We start from the raw sequence: 16,222 nt of genomic DNA, 5'->3' as shown, positions 1-16,222 counted from the left end.
GATGGTGTATGACAAATAGCTTGTCCTTTCCCTGTGTCTTCAGTTGCTTCATTAACTTGTGGGAAAGGAATTACCTGGGTTAAAATGTAGCAGCCTGCAAATGAATCCATATAGACTGAGTTTTGCTTCGAATCAAAAGGGATATCATGGCCTACAGAAAATCTGTAGCCCTGTGGACCAAAACCCAGAATTCTATTAGATGAAATGCAAAGCAGAATGACTGAAGGAAGAATATTATTTATTGTAGATGTTTTTGTAATAGTCTAAGTGGTAACATGAAATGGTAAAGGATATCTTCCAAACAGAGAAATCTATGAGTTTCCATAGAAAAGTTATTGATAACCTCATTACACTGGAGGTTTGTACCCCATCCTTGAAATACAATTCTAACAGCAGAATTAACAAGCGTACAGAGATATAATTTGTCACTGTGAATGGGAAGAGCTGTGTAAAAAGGGAGCTTCTCTACTCTACAGTAGTGTGCACTGTGTTAGGTTTTGCTGGTGTAAGCAAGGGCTGCTACCCCCATTGACCTCACATCCCTGCAGAGGGACCTTGACAGGTTGGATGGGTGGGCAGCAGCCAATGGGATGAGATTTAAGAATGCCAAGTGCAGAGTTCTACACTTCGGCCACAACAACCCCAAGCAGCACTACAGGCTGGGGACAGAGTGGCTGAGAGCAGCCAGGCAGAGAGGGAGCTGGGGGTACTGGTAGATAGCTGAACATGAGCCAGCAGTGTGCCCAGGTGGCCAGGAGAGCCAATGGCATCCTGGCCTGGATCAGGACCAGTGTGGCCAGTAGGACAAGGGAGGTTATTCTTCCCCTGTACTCAGCACTGTGCAGGCCACACCTTGAGTGCTGTGTCCAGTTCTGGGCTCCTCAACTTAAGAGAGATGTTGAGATACTGGAATGTGTCCAGAGAAGGGCAGCAAGGCTGGTGAGAGGCCTGGAACACAGCCCTGTGAGGAGAGGCTGAGGGAGCTGGGGGTGTGCAGCCTGGAGAAGAGGAGGCTCAGGGCGGACCTCATTGCTGTCTACAACTACCTGAAGGGAGGCTGTAGCCAGGTGGGGGTTGGTCTCTTCTGCCAGGCAACCAGCAACAGAACAAGATGGACACAGTCTCAAGTTGTGGTGGGGGAGGTCTAGGCTGGATGTTAGGAGGAAGTTGTTGGCAGAGAGAGTGATTGGCATTGGAATGGGCTGCCCAGGGAGGTGGTGGAGTCTCCGTGCCTGGAGGTGTTGAAGAGGAGACTGGATGAGGCACTTAGTGCCATGGTCTAGTTGACTGGATAGGGCTGGGTGCTAGGTTGGCCTGGATGATCTTGGATGTCTCTCCCAACCTGGCTGATTCTATGCAAGTGCCAACAAGTGAGTCCTTTCTTCCACACCAAGTAATATCTTAGGCATATAAAATGTTAGCCCAGTCTTCAGCGTACTGAAAGTAAAATAGGACATCTACACTGGAAAACTAATAGCAGCTATTTCTCATAAAACAAGGAATCCGTTGTTTTCAGGAGCTTGGGTGGCTTTTGCAACCCAGCTTTCCCTGAGCTCGTTAGTGCTAAGCACCACAGTGCCATCTGGAGTTAAAAGGTAAAGCACTCGTTTGCAAAACTGGAAGGAACGTGAGTGCCTATCCTTTCTGATTTTTACAAAATAAAATTTAAGCTCTTTAAAATCAACATTTATTTTCAATTTGTCGAAATGTTAAGCTGATGTCACAAAATATTTGTTTTGGTGACTTCGTATCAAGGTCAATTCAATATATGCACTGTGAAAGCTGTAAAATGCAAAGTATTTTAGCACAGCGTCTCTTTGTTTAAGACATAAACAGCCTTGCAAGCTGGGGTTGTTCTGAGTAGTCTCACTGAGCCCTGAGAAATCTCACGTGGCAAAAGGCATGATGAGTGCGGTCCTCTGCTGATAAAAATAAATAGGAGTTTTGCTGCTGAATTAATTTGAAACTAAGGTTGCTGCAGTTCGAATTTGGAGGAAGAAGGGAGGTGGTGGAGTCGCCGCCCCTGGAGATGTTCAAGAAAAGACTGGATGAGGCACTTAGTGCTGTGGTCTAGTTGATTGGACAGAGCTGGGTGATAGGTTGGACTGGATGATCTTGAAGGTCTCTTCCAGCCTGGTTGATTCTATGATTCTGTGGTCTGGTTGATTGGACAGGGCTGGGTGATAGGTTGGACTGGATGATCTTGGAGGTCTTTTCCAACCTGGTTGATTCTATGAGTCTATTCTATGAACTGCTCCTGAAGGCTCAGCTCTTGGTCCTGAGCTAGCAGCTGCCTCTGATACCATGGATAGGAAAACAGTTCTGTTTTCACAGAATCGACTTGGGCTGGAAGTGAATTCAGAGGTCATTTGGTCCTTCCTCCAGCTGTTATGCTGGATGGTCTCTGTTGACAGATGTTCTCACTGATAGGCAAAGATTCTGGCTCTGAGAGGCCAAAGCTTAGCTGCCCTTCCTAAATCACCGGACTTGTTAGCTGCATGCAGTCACAGTTTAATACTCTGTTGTTTTTCAGCCATTTGTTCAAGCAATACAATTTTGTGAAAATGGAAGGTTTCACTTGAGGAATCCGTAGTGTACAGTGGCTTGATCTTAGTAATTTTGTGTCCTCTACTTTTGTTCTTCAGGTTGCATGTTTCTAAATCCCTGCTATCCCCTGCAACATCCTTGCTAAGCCAGCAACATGAGAATCCATTAGATTTCTTGGATGACAGAGCATTTAAGACTTTTCAATCAGTAAGGTAGCTTGTACCTCTTCAGATCTACTACATGCTTTTTTAAAGGAGTTACACACTGGGTTACATACAGTTAAAGTGAAACAAAAATACGATCACAGCCCACAAACAAAAGCATTTAATTCAGAAAGTGAGAGAAGGGGCATGGTGAACTGAGAAGTTGTTCCTGTGTGATTTCCATAGTGGGCACACTGTCAAGCAGATGCTCTGACACATTAATGCCTGCAGCAATAGTGAGCTGTGCTTGGCATCTCTAATACTGACGGACGTATTCTGTCCGTACACATTTGCACGAAAAGCACAGTAAACAGTTGTTTTAGTCTCTATGAGAAGAAGACACTGAAAGCCCAGAACAGTCCTACATTTGCAACAGAAATAGAAAGGACTTTGGCTGGCTAGTGATAAGTGGCAGAGGGTAAAAAAGATCTTATTGTGTAGCCACATAAAGGACTGGAGACAAGACAAATCTATTTACATATGAAAAAGACCTCAAGCAAATCCTATGGAAAAGGACCTGAGGCAGCATAAAAGAAATGCATAAAACTGAATTCCGCCATCCTCACAAGCTACTGCAAATTTCTACCTTTTATTTATCATAGCATTTTAATCCTGTACACAAGTGCAATGACAGTGCCCAAAACACACTAGAGCTTTGTTCATAAATGTCTGTCCTCTTCTAAAAATGCAGAGAGGCTAAAGTTGTATAGTGAATAGATGCCACATATTCCATTTCTCTCTACAGACTACATTGCATGATGCAAACTATTTAAGAAATGCTTCTCCAATTTGACCAAATGTGACCAAGCATCTGTCAGAGCAAGGGAGATCCAAATATACAAGCCAAGACTGTGAATGATCTGTAGAGTAGTAAACAGAAGAAAAAGGAATATCAAGATTCTTAGACTAGAGTTCTTTTCATCTGATTCTGATGAAATGTCCTTCCCCTATGCCAAACAGCTCTCTTTTTAGAAGTTTACCTTATGCAAAATGTAGCATATAAATAATTTTATTCCATGCTATGAACAGCCTATGATGTTATTTAGTAGTAATGGAATAAGTTAGAAATGTGGTCCTTTTTAAGCTTGTCATTTGCCTGTTCAAAACTTTACATCACTCCTTATTCATTTGCTTCTCTGGATGCACTGTGTGAACTTCCCAGTATCTTAACCAACCCTAACAAAACTATAGGCCCAGAGGGGGTCAATACAAATAGTTAGTGCTACAGGTTTTTGTTAAATTCTAGATTCAGTTAAACTAAAGATACTGTAAAGGGTTGAGAGAGGAAATAATGAAAAGTACTGTCCCTATCATCCAGGTGCTTTTAGAACTGAATTAATGACTTTATTGTGTTGCCTTTTTGTAAATCATTAAAAAGGTTCTGCTCTTTGATGAGTAGAAGTGTTTAAGCAAGAGTTGGTAGAGCTTAAGTAACTTCATTGTTTGTGACAGTGCCTGGTATCCTGAGCCAAGATGACCTCTCAAACTCTTACTCATGTGTCTAGCCAGATAATCACAGGGATGTGATTTGTTGGTGACATGGACAGAGGCATTGAGTGCACTCTCAGCAAGTTTGCTGATGACACCAAACTGTGTGGTGCAGCAGACACCCTGGAGGGCAGGGATGCCATCCAGAGGGACCTGGACAGGCTGGAGAAATGGGCATAAGCCAATCTCAGGAGGTTCAGCAAGACCAAGTGCAAGGTCCTGCATCTGGGTGGAGGCAATGCCAAGCACAAATCCAGGCTGGACAGTGACTGGCTGGAGAGCAGCCCTGAGGAGAGGGACTTGGGGGCGCTGCTGGACAAGCTGCTCAACATGAGCCAGCAGTGTGCACTTGCAGCCCGGAGGGACAGCCAGATCCCGGGCTGCATCAGGAGAAGTGTGGCCAGCAGGTTGAGGGAGGTGATTCTCCCCCTCTACTCTGCTCTGGTGAGACCTCACCTGGAGTACTGCATCCAGTTCTGGAGGCCCTATTACAAGAGGGATGTGAGGATGCTGGAGTGTGTCCGGAAAAGGGCCACTGGGTTGATCAGAGGGCTGGAGCAGCTCTGCTGTGAGGAAAGACTGAAAGACTTGGGGCTGTTCAGTCTGCAGGAGTGGAGGCTCCCAGGTGACCTTCTTGTGGCCTTCCAGTATCTGAAGGGGGCCTACGAAAAAGCTGGGGAGGGACTTTTTAGGCTCTCAGGGAGTGACAGGACTAGGGGGAATGGAGCAAAGCTGGAGGTGGGGAGATTCAGACTGGATGCGAGGCAGAAGTTATTGAGCATGAGAGTGGTGAGAGCCTGGACTGGGTTGCCCAGGGAGGTGGTTGAGGCTCCATCCCTGGAGGTGTTTAAGGCCAGGCTGGATGAGGCTATGGGCAGTCTGCTCTAGGGTAGGTGTCCCTGGGTATGGCGGGGGGGTTGGAACTAGATGATCCTTGTGGTCCCTTCCAACCCTGACTGATTCTATGATTGTGACCCACATGAAAAATATGCTTGTGATTTCTGAAAGAGAGCAGCAAGCATTGCAAGGAGGATTGAAGTACTTCTGCTAACATGATTGTGAGGCAGTAATTTGTCATAGGCTCCAATTCTATGCACTAACAATTCTAAATAGTCTGCTTTGGTCACATGTTTAAAACCTTCTAATAATCCATGATTTGCATGGGATTTCTCAAAGCTTACATTCTTTTAAAGATATTATCTTAATAATGTTTTGGCATGAATGTCTTTAAAATCCGTAGCAGAAGCTGAGTGAAGACTTGAATTAGTCACAAGCCTGTGTATTTTGACAGCAAATGAGTTTGTCTGTTTAAATTGCATACCAACCTTATCTGAAAAATGTAAATTCTACTGCTAAAAGCACATTCCTGTGAAATCAGATTTGGGCTTCATTACTCAGGCCTGGTTGTTTCCACATCTAGCTAATGAATTTCCTGAATGGAAGGGAGGAAAGGGAGCCACAGAAAAAAAAATTGTAAGGAAAATAGATTTCAGCAGTGAATATTCATCTCCTCTAAGTTCCTCTTCATTTAAAAACAACTAGCCAAACTCACTGCTGGTCAGCTGGAGCGAGAGCTCTTTGCTAATCCCACTGCTTCCTAACCAGGCATAATTGTCCCTCAAGCTGCAGGCAACAGTCCAGCACTTACTGATCCTTACCTACTACTTATTTCACCACATCTGCTTTGAAGCACATCTGTTTTCTGTGGGACCACCACCATTCTTCCAGACAACCTCAGCTTATCAGAGTTTGTCACTGTGCACAGACTGTGCCTGCACAGGTCCCCCATGGTTCTTATAGACATGGCAGAAGCTAGCCCTCACAGCAGACCTTGGATGCATCCAAAACTTGTTGTGGAGTTGGAGTGACCAGGATCAGAGAACAGCTAGTTAAGAAGCTTCAGCATGTAGTCTAGGGAACTTTGATGTTCTTAGAAAATGCTAAGATGACTTTGCAAGTAAGACAGACATTTACCTAGTTCGCCAAGAAATGCCTAAGTGATTCTCTTAGGTGATGCCAGAGTTAAATTTAGTAGCTGTAAATAAACCAAAGATAACAATGGATGGAAAAAAACACACTTCTGAGGAGTTGTTTTCTGAGAAAATACACATAGTATATGAAAAGGAAATATGAATCTCAGTCTGCTGTGGTAATACATCCTCTACAGACAGGCACCACAAAACCAGGAATAAATTCTTTCAAAGTGGCTGAAGGATGCAAAGCTGCAGATTGGAGAAGAAAAGGCTTGTTGATAGGGTGCCCTTTGGCACATATCCCGCTAATCCTCCCGTTTCACATTCCTCCACAGCGGTCAGCAGAATGAGAGAGTTAGGGGAATTTGTTGTTCATGAGGGACTAGACTGTAATTCAGTTAGAGCTGTAGGACTCTGCAGTTGGAGCAGTAGGATCCTCCCTGTCCTTGTTTCCTTGTGAGACGGTCTTTTCCTGTGCTCGTCTCAGTACTGTCTAGGTTGGTTAAGCAGCATAGGACTGAAAAGATTGTGTAGTATTCACAAGAGAGGGAAGTTTTAAGAGTTTCTTTTGTTATACTCTTAAAAGGTTACATCTAATTCAAATTAGTGTTACAGTGTGAAAATGGAAAAGGAATTGAGTTCGGTACGTGGTTTGGGCCAAGGGTAGCAAGCTTCTTTAGTAACACAGCTTGTTCTACCGTGCACACAACCAAACTCTGACTTGAAGCTGCATGTAACAATTACTCAGGATATAACCTAAAGTTTCCTACCAAGCACCTCTCTTTCAAAGCAATTTCCCTACTTCATGCTGTTACACTGTGTAAAGAAATACAATTCACAACTCAAAACACCAGGCACAGAAATCTGCCTCATTCTGGAACAAGTGCTTAGTGACTTAACAAATGTACTGGTTTTAAAACCTTTGCCTAGCTAGGCAGCCTTTGCAGCATTTGAATTTGCCTTAGGAATACAGCTTCTTGCATGGGAGAGGAGTTATTATAAGGGGCAAGGTGTTGAAGACTTAACAAGGACTAATATTACATCATTTTTTCTAATGCTGATAATGTTGTGGAGTGGTGCCTGGAGACTTCTGTGCTTCTCTTGGTACAGAACATACCAAACAAGTATTCCACATTCCCCAACTCACCAGCAAACTATAGTAAAAGTAAAAACAAATAGTTTTGCTTCTTGAGTTTCATTTATATAAGTGAAAGTACTGTGAATTTTTCCTCAAGTCCATTCTCACCAGTGGCACTATTAATAAATGCCAATGTGTAAGGACTTGTAGAGTAATTAGTTCTCAAATACAGGATTTTCTCAGTTGAATTAAAGCAAACAAACAAAACCCCAGCAAAACAAGTAAAATTCAATTAAACCAGTGAACTAGGAAATTCTCATTCCAAATATAGGCAAGTAGAACCTTTTTACACTGCAATTTTAATATTGCTTGCTTCAGCCCAGGCATAATGACTAGTCATAGGATCCCTAGGGGGAGGCTGGGGAGGAGGGAGGGTTTAGAGTCACTGAAATAGTGATAGGTTGGATAGGGTGCTAGGTTGGACTGGATGACCTTGGAGGTCTCTTCCAACCTGGTTGACTCTATGAAGTGGTAAATTAAAATACACACAACATGAAAAAGTTCTGCTAAACACCATGCTTTTTATTTTTCAGGAAAGAGCAAGAAAATAGCAGTACTTTACCAGATTAGAAAAAGCTTCATCTAAATACCAAAAGCACATCAAACTATACTCAAAGCTGATACATTCTTAAGTCAAAGTATGAAGCTGCATATATATATATGTGTGTGTGTGTGTAGTCATACATATACACACATACTCTTACAACTTCTTAAATACAGATGTAGCCTTTTGAGTTGTATGTTTGCCTTATCCTTCATGAAGTAATTAGACCAGAATTAATATAGTAAAAAAAAAAAATCCAACCATAGTCACAAATCAGATGAAGAATTTATACACATACACAATTACAGCACAGTCTTTACTCTTGCAGTCTTTAAATTCCACTAAAAGAAGCCAGTTTTAAAGAGAATGCACAGAAGTTCCACCTTGGAATCCTCTTGGCTTTTATCACTGCAACATCCTAACTTTTGCTAAAAACTAAGAGAGAACCTCTGCCAGAAAGTGTTCTCCAATACTTTCTGTAAGCTGTAAGCTATGCCAGATGTGAACCATGCAAAAACCCTTAGAGATTTCAGCCTTAAGTTACGAGTTTGTATCATGATTCAGGCACTGTGTTTTACAGCAATCTGTAGAATTAAGAAATGAAAATTGCATTGGGAGCTCTCCTTTTCCAAGCCAGTTAAGCATTACATGTACACGCTATGAAATAAAAAAACTTAACTGAGTGCTTTAGTAAAATCTGGAAACAAAAATAAGCTATACTTTCAAAGAGCAAGTTAGTATAAAAAGTTTTAACATGCAGTGCATATGCTCAAAATACTTACTTTGCATTTTTAAAAAGAGCTGTGGTTTACCTTACAGAAACAAAGTTCACCCAGTATAAAATATTGCAATTTGTCCCACTGTGTCATATGAAAGGTTTTCTTATTCTTCATATGATCGAGAACACTTGCACAAGAGTTCATGTTATTCCAAGCCACACAGTGGCAGACAGACTATGTGTGAATCTGTGCTTTTACTATGCAGTGTAGTAAAAGCTAAGCAAAGCATTTCAGAAGAGAGCTCAGCAAGTCAAAGAGCTATGCTGATGTGAGGAATCCAGACAATAGTATAAAAGTTAATGCCAAGTGCCAGTACCAAGGAAGCAAATTAGATCAACACTAAAAAAAAAAAACTGCCAACATCCACTATCACATGTACATCTTGTAAGCTAGGACTATGAAAAAGTCAAAGTTAGCTTATGGAGGAAACAACATTAAACTGTGTAAACAATTCACCCAGTACAAAACTGGATGCAGCTGGTAAAAGCAAAACAGGCTTAGCAGAGCTAAGGATGTGAGTGAATCCACACGCCAGTTCAAACTGCATTTATTGATATTGTTGACTTAAAAAAAAACCAACACAAACACCCACCTATAGCTATTTACACCACAGCAGAGGCTTCCCTCTCTCTGTACAAAGTTACTACAACTCAGCAAGTCGCTGCTGTCTTCCACCATTAAAATTCCAGTTATAAGCTACCAATGTTTGTAAGCTGAAAACACCCACCTTGCAAATTAAATTGAAAATGCTTGTCAAGCATGTCTGAGGACTCTTCAAAAGTTAGAGTACAGCACTTTCCTCAAGTGGTATTTGCATGAGTAACTTGTACTGACAACTTGTTAAAATAAGTTAACTTAACACTACTCAGGATAGCTGGGGGTTCCTCCAGAGGAGGGTCCATACACATTCCAGTTGTTCTTGCTGAGGTTTATTAGAGGGAGAGAAGGACAGAAGAACCTCAGTCAGCCTGGAGGTGATCTTCCTACTAGAAGAATTCCTCCTCTTCATCAAAAAAACCGTTTTCCAGAGCATACGTGCAGTCTGCGTTAGAGTCAGCTTGGCAGGCGCCTTTGTATTCTTGAATCGATTCATAAAGGGAGTACAGCTGACACAGTAACGACATATCCAGCTGCCGGAGGCCAACCTGAGGTGGGGAGGATTCAAGCAAACAAGCAATATTTACAATGGTGATTTTACTGGCTGTACAATGCTATGTATCTTTCATTGTTAAACAAAAGCATCGAATTTATTTCCGCCTTGAACAGTAATGAAATAATGATGCGAAGTTCATTTTCTCCCGTAAGATAAACCAGACAAAAGAACAAAGTGCAATGTGATGCGATAGAGCAGAACACGAGCAAAGTGTTCTTCAAGATCCTGTCACATGACAGCACCTTACTTAACTTCCAATAAGCAGTTCACCCCTATCCAAAGCATTACAAGCTCTATAATCCATATTATGCAAAAGACAGACTTTTCCAGCAACACTGTATGTCTTTCACACCCCTTTCTCACACATTATCATAGGCTCTCTGGTTTGGTTTAAAATAGTCTAGCCTAAACGTTGCAAGTGGCTGTTTTCCACTTCCCAGTTAAGTATCTTCTACCATAATTTTCTATGTTGATATACACAGGCATCTGACAAGGCCAGGTATGTATAGCACAATACAGCATGTTACTTCTCCAGTTTAGGAGGGACACTGAGATGCTTGAGCGTGTCCAGAGAAGGGCGACGAGGCTGGTGAGAGGCCTTGAGCACAGCCCTACGAGGAGAGGCTGAGGGAGCTGGGATTGTTTAGCCTGGAGAAGAGGAGGCTCAGGGGAGACCTTACTGCTGTCTACAACTACCTGAAGGGTGGTTGTGGCCAGGAGGAGGTTGCTCTCTTCTCTCAGGTGGCCAGCACCAGAATGAGAGGACACAGCCTCAGGCTGCGCCAGGGGAAATTTAGGCTGGAGGTGAGGAGAAAGTTCTTCACTGAGAGAGTCATTGGACACTGGAATGGGCTGCCCGGGGAGGTGGTGGAGTCGCCGTCCCTGGAGCTGTTCAAGGCAGGATTGGACGTGGCACTTGGTGCCATGGTCTAGCCTTGAGCTCTGTGGTAAAGGGTTGGACTTGATGATCTATGAGGTCTCTTCCAACCTTGGTGATACTGTGATACTTGAAGGCAGCAAAACTACATCAGAAGTGAGATAAGGGCATACCATGTAGCCTGCAAATCTTCAGAATATCTTCAGGTGCTACTCAAGCACAGACTTGATCTATAAGTAAGCACTCACTAATATTCTGGTCCACAAACTTCTAAAATATTACTTTCAGAGCTAATGAAGATTTGAAACAACATTACCTTGTAGCTTGCATCTCATATATCAGGTACAAACCCTAAATATTGCACCACAAAGCAAAATAAAGCTTGACACTTAACTCATGACAGTTTTCATCTCTGGCAACACAAGGGAGAGTTCATTTGATATTGTTACCTCTCCAAGTCAGATCAAACTAAATCAGATTTTGTCTTGTAGTTTAACATTTTCAAGAGGCAGACATTTCTCCCTGAATTTTCAAGTAAGTGTTAAGCTGACAGGCTGTTCCTAGCGAAGCTCAGTTTCAGTGAAAGGTTTTGCTACAACTGACATCCAGAGGAAAAACAACTCCCAAACAACAAAACAATGTTAGTAGCCTTTCCTGTAGTCTGAATGCCAGCCTACCATTTTACCCAGAATGAGAATTCTTTCTTCAGAAAAAAAGTATCTCATGTTTCAGTTCTAAGGACAAATACACTCAGCACACATGAAAACCGCAAGAAAAAAACACATGAGGATCTTCTTTGGTACTGCTGAACTATCCTATTGGTCCCTTTTTCTGAAGAATGGAAGGAGGAGAAAAGAAGGGAAAAAAAGTATTATACACCACAATGCCATTCCAACTCAGAAAAATAGGGCATGGGATCTATCAGGAACAACACAAATCACTTGGTGAGGTGAGACATGTTGTCCCAAACAGACCAAACATGGACTTTAGGACAAGATGTCAAACAAGATGTAGAAGGCTGCTTTAGCTTGCTGGGAGACTGCAGACAAACCTTTCCACCACCATGGAACTAGGCTGTTTTTCTTACTCATCTCCAGTTTCCTCTATAAGGAACACACAGACTTTCTCTACCCTTGTTGTTTAAGCATGCATTCTGCAGAAAACACACTCTACTCTTCCTTGTTCTCTATTATGTAAGAGGAAACCAGCACTTGTGCAACATTCCTGCCAAAATGTGTCAAACAAAAATTAACCAACCAAAGAAGACTGCTGGAGAGAAAACAAAAAGGAGGTATTTGTACCACATCCAGATCCCTCTATCTAGCCCTGCCGAAGTAATTTCTTCAGATTAGTTAAACTAACAACTGTTACCTGCCCAATAATAAAGTCCGAACATCAGCCTTTGGGTGGCAGTCTGCAGGCAGTCTTACCTGCTCGCCTCGAGTAAGAAAGGATGCTGTGAAACTGGACTTAACACTATGATATGCAAACACGAGACCCATCAGGCAGACTTGCAGTAGAGCTAAATGTTTGAAGGACAAGAGTGCAACGAAGAACTGTTCAAAGAGCAATTAAGAACGAGTTGAGCTAAAAAAACTCAGCCTAGAGACAAACAGATGCTTCATCTCCTGAGGAAAGCAGAAGCATTTTCATCAGCAACTCTCCTGTTTCAGCTCTGTAAAGTACTTCAGCGCTTTCTGCGAAGATCAGTTCCATGTCAAGTGCAATCTCCAAGATAGAATTGCTTAGCAGAATTAATTTAGCATGCCTTGACACCAAATAGTTATGTTTAATATTTTTCTGTAGCTGCCATTAGTGTTCAACAACCAAGAAGAATAAGTCTACTGAGGAAAAGGCAGCCTCTAGCCATTCACAGCTTTCAAGTACAACCCCTGAGGCAGCAAAAGCCTGAAGAAACGTCCAAACTTGCTAGCAGAAGCATAAACTTTTCCCCCCAGCCAATGTGCATTTGACTCTAGAGTTTTACCATGACACCTACAAGACAATCCATAATAACACAGTCCCATGCAATCGACTCTTGTTACTCAGGATTATTGGTTCTGAAGTGACCTCTCACTTCCTCTCTCCACCTCTAAAGCACCTAAATGAATCACTTTTTCATCTTCAAAGATTTACATACGTGGTACCTTGCTTGGTCATGTGGGGAAGGATGCTGCAATGCATTTCTTCCTCCTTCATTACTGACAATTTAAAACAGGGTCATTACTCAAGAGGAATGCTATCTTTGACTGCTGCAAGGAAGTGTTCGATTTAAAGTGCTATCATCTACTTGATGAAGGGCAGCTTATTAGTACACAAGAGTCTCTCTAATTTTTACAGGCCACAAGTAAGTATGCCTGGAAGTGAGGAGACTGTTGCTTTCACGTCTTTGATGTGTTCAGAGGTAAACTATTTTTTTTCTTCAGAAGTGTTATCAAATTATCATCAAGGATAACATACCAAAGGGGAAGTCTAGCTGTCAGATTACTTCAATCAGCATTTCATTTAATTTTTCATTAGGAAAAATAGATCAGACTTTTATAATGAGTTATCTTTGCCTTTTTGGAAAGGATTAAGATGACTAATAGGATGACTCCTTGTTTCACAGAGTCATAGAACCAGTCAGAGTTGGAAGGGACCACAAGGATCATCTAGTTCCAGCCCCCCTATCATGGGCAGGGACACCTTACCCTAGAGCAGGCTGGCCAGAGTCTCATCCAGCCTGGCCTTAAACACCACTAGGCATGGGGGCCTTAACCACCTCCCTGGGCAACCCAGTCCAGGCTCTCACCACTCTCATGGTGAACAACTTCCTCCTCACGGCCAGTCTGAATCTCCCCACCTCCAGCTTTGCTGCATTCCCCCTAGTCCTGTCACACCCTGAGAGCCTAAAAAGTCCCTCCCCAGCTTTTTTGTAGGCCCCCTTCAGATACTGGAAGGCCACAAGAAGGTCACCTGGGAGCCTCCTCTTCTGCAGACTGAACAGCCCCAAGTCTTTCAGTCTGTCCTCATAGCAGAGCTGCTCCAGCCCTCTGAGCATCCTCATGGCCCTTCTCAGTCCCAGTGGCCAACAGCTACTTGTGCTTCCTGTACCTCAGTGCGACCCAGCAATTCTAAAACACAGTTGCAGTAATATCTCCAACCGTATTTGAACTACTTGTTGGAACACTAGTGGCAGCCTAAGATTTCACCACACTACACTGTCCTTTGAAATCCATGGAAAGGTCTTTCAGCAAGAGTTTCTTGTGCTCAAACTGCGTGAAGAAGACCTTAAAAGGGGCAGATTTTCAACAGTATCATAGTTTGTGTATTTCAGAACACTAAGTGCGCAGTGCTTAGGTTATTAATGGTTCTTACAACTGCAGCTGGCACCAGTAAATCACCAACACCCAAATTAGCGTTTAATCAAAAGGTGTGCCAGGTCGCCCGGAGGAATTTCACTAACACCACCACGCTATAGACTCAAAACAAAGTCCTGACGAAAAAGATGCTTAATTGCACTTCACTTGAAATGAATGAATCAGTATTGATGCTTTTTTCCCCCCCTTAAACGGCAGCGTTTCCAAATGGGTGTCAGGTTCAAAGGGATGGCAATCCGCGGGAGGAGAAGTCCCACCATTACAGACGCAGCCTGGGGGATACAGAGCTCCTGACTCTCCCCTCAACCTTACCCATGCGTTTCACGCTACCTGCAGCAGCCCAGCCAGGTTATGTGCGGCTGTACCAGCCCGGCCCCGAACCCTCTAGGGCTGCCCACTCTCCGCCACCGCCACCGGGAGCTCTTCCGGCCCCGGGGCAGCCGCTGGGCGGCGGCGGCAGCGCCCCCCGCCGCCGCTGGCCACGTCTGCCGCCCCCGCTGAGGCCCGGCCCACCCTGCCCCGCTCACCATCTCCTTGCGGAGCAGGGCTAGCGCCGCGTCCAGGTTAGGAGGCTTCGGCGGCCGCGGCGAGCCCCGGCCGCCGCCGCTTAGCTCGTCCTGGATGCGGGACTTCTGCGCGTAGAGGCGCTCCAGGTCTCTCCAGCGCCCGCCCTGGCCCCCGCCGCCGGACGAGGAAGAGTTCAGCAGCCCGCTCAGGCTCTTGGGCAGCGGCGGCAGCCCCGAGACGCCACCGGGCCCCAGCAGCCCCGGCCCACTCATGGTGCGGCAGCGGCGGAGACCGACGGAAAGAGCCGCCTCAGCCCCGCTGCGGGAGGCACCGCCCGGAGCCCGCCCCGCCTACGGGCCGGGGCGGAGGGGAGAGGCCCGGCGGGCGGGGCGGGGGCGGAGGAGCCGGTGCGGGGGCTGGCGGAGGGAGGCAGGCAGGGAGGGGAGGGGAGCCCGCGTGGGGCCGAGCCGCAGGTGGCCGGCGGTGCGGGATGCGGCGAGGGCAGGCCCGGTCGCTGCGCCGCGGCGTGGCGGCTTTGTCTGAGACAAGGTGCGGCGTGGCGGCTGGCTTTGCCCCGGGCGAGGCCTGGCTCGCTGGCGGCAAACCGGCCTGCAGCCTCAGCCCGGGGCTCGGGCCGGGACCGGCGGGTCTGTTCCGCAGAAACATCCCCCGCGGTCACCACCTCGGGCTGGGAGAGGCCGCTGTGGCGACGGGGCTGAACCTCTGGGCTTGGTCCAAGGGTGCTGGGAGACAGTCAGGGAGGGGATGAAATGCAGTGAAAGCACGCATGAAAGCGGATTAAATGCTGCAGGCGGTAGGCGGCCGGTTTCTCTGCTGCGATAGTGTTGTTTCCGTCACCTGATAACACAAAAGTACTCTTCCCATTAAGATATTTCCCTTCACATTCTCACAGCAGGCTTTGTTACAAAAGTCTTCATCTTTGAGCATCGCAACTACACGAACTGCAGTGCACCTGATCTGTGAGTCTAATCTCTCAAGCAGGGAGTTAGCGCTCTGGTTTTGCAGCAGGGCTTATTCACAGAGCAGTTTATTGCGCTGGGTTACAGAAATACCCAGGCAGTTTCGTGAAAGAAAAGGTTCCACGCTGCAGGACAGGGTGGGTTTGGGCAGGGGCAGTGCGGCGCGGGAACCCCTGCAGCCAGCAGCGCGGATACAGTGCTGGTGTGCGCAGGAATAACTTCAGCGTGCAAGCTCTAAAGGCGTTTCTGTGCCCTTACACATACACACGCTTTGACATGTTTGTGTCTCTGGAGTCTCTTGGATAAATCACAGCAATTTTGAGTCATTCAACATCCCAATGGAAGCAGGGTATAGAACTGGAGGTCTGGAAATGTGCTGCCATTACAAAGCCAGATGGTTTAAAGATGCGGTCCTATTACTGCCACAACCCTGCTTGGGGAGGGGATGGGAAGGAAATTTTTGTCAATCTTTATTCATATTTACACACTACCGTAGGGATTGATCTTTCAAATGACATGGTATGGGTTTTAATGCTGTTTACATTGCAATCAAGAAGACTTTTTTGCCCCTTCCCCCCACCCCCCATTTGTCATGAATCCCCTTCTGCCTAGGTCAATTGTGAAAGATAAAGCTGATAACTTTTATGAAACTCAAGGTATTTTAAACCTTCACT

At 44.9% G+C, this 16,222-nt stretch overlaps 1 protein-coding gene across 1 annotated transcript; it reads right to left on the bottom strand.

Annotated features, from left to right (window-relative positions):
• Positions 1–7,850: 7,850 nt before the first annotated feature.
• On the bottom strand, positions 7,851–14,923 carry FAM89A (family with sequence similarity 89 member A). The gene is made up of 2 exons (XM_064158494.1): positions 14,589–14,923; positions 7,851–9,817 (listed from the first exon to the last, which is right to left on the bottom strand). Exons 1-2 carry the CDS (start codon positions 14,838–14,840, stop codon positions 9,659–9,661), a joined length of 411 nt encoding a protein of 136 aa, XP_064014564.1. The 5' UTR covers positions 14,841–14,923; the 3' UTR covers positions 7,851–9,658.
• Positions 14,924–16,222: the final 1,299 nt, after the last annotated feature.

Source organism: Pogoniulus pusillus, chromosome 18 (genome assembly GCF_015220805.1).
Source record: "Pogoniulus pusillus isolate bPogPus1 chromosome 18, bPogPus1.pri, whole genome shotgun sequence".
NCBI classification, from domain to species: Eukaryota; Metazoa; Chordata; class Aves; order Piciformes; family Lybiidae; genus Pogoniulus; species Pogoniulus pusillus.
The sequence above is the reverse complement of the archived record's forward strand: the minus strand, read 5'-3'. Positions and strand labels throughout refer to the sequence as shown.

Bases quoted from the DNA above. Each gene is read 5' to 3' on its own strand.
- FAM89A (XM_064158494.1), bottom strand. From the start codon at position 14,840: ATGAGTGGGCCGGGGCTGCTGGGGCCCGGTGGCGTCTCGGGGCTGCCG. The intron at 9,818-14,588 runs GTGAGCGGGGCA...TCCCCACCTCAG, and splicing joins CCCTGCTCCGCAAGGAGATG to GTTGGCCTCCGGCAGCTGGA.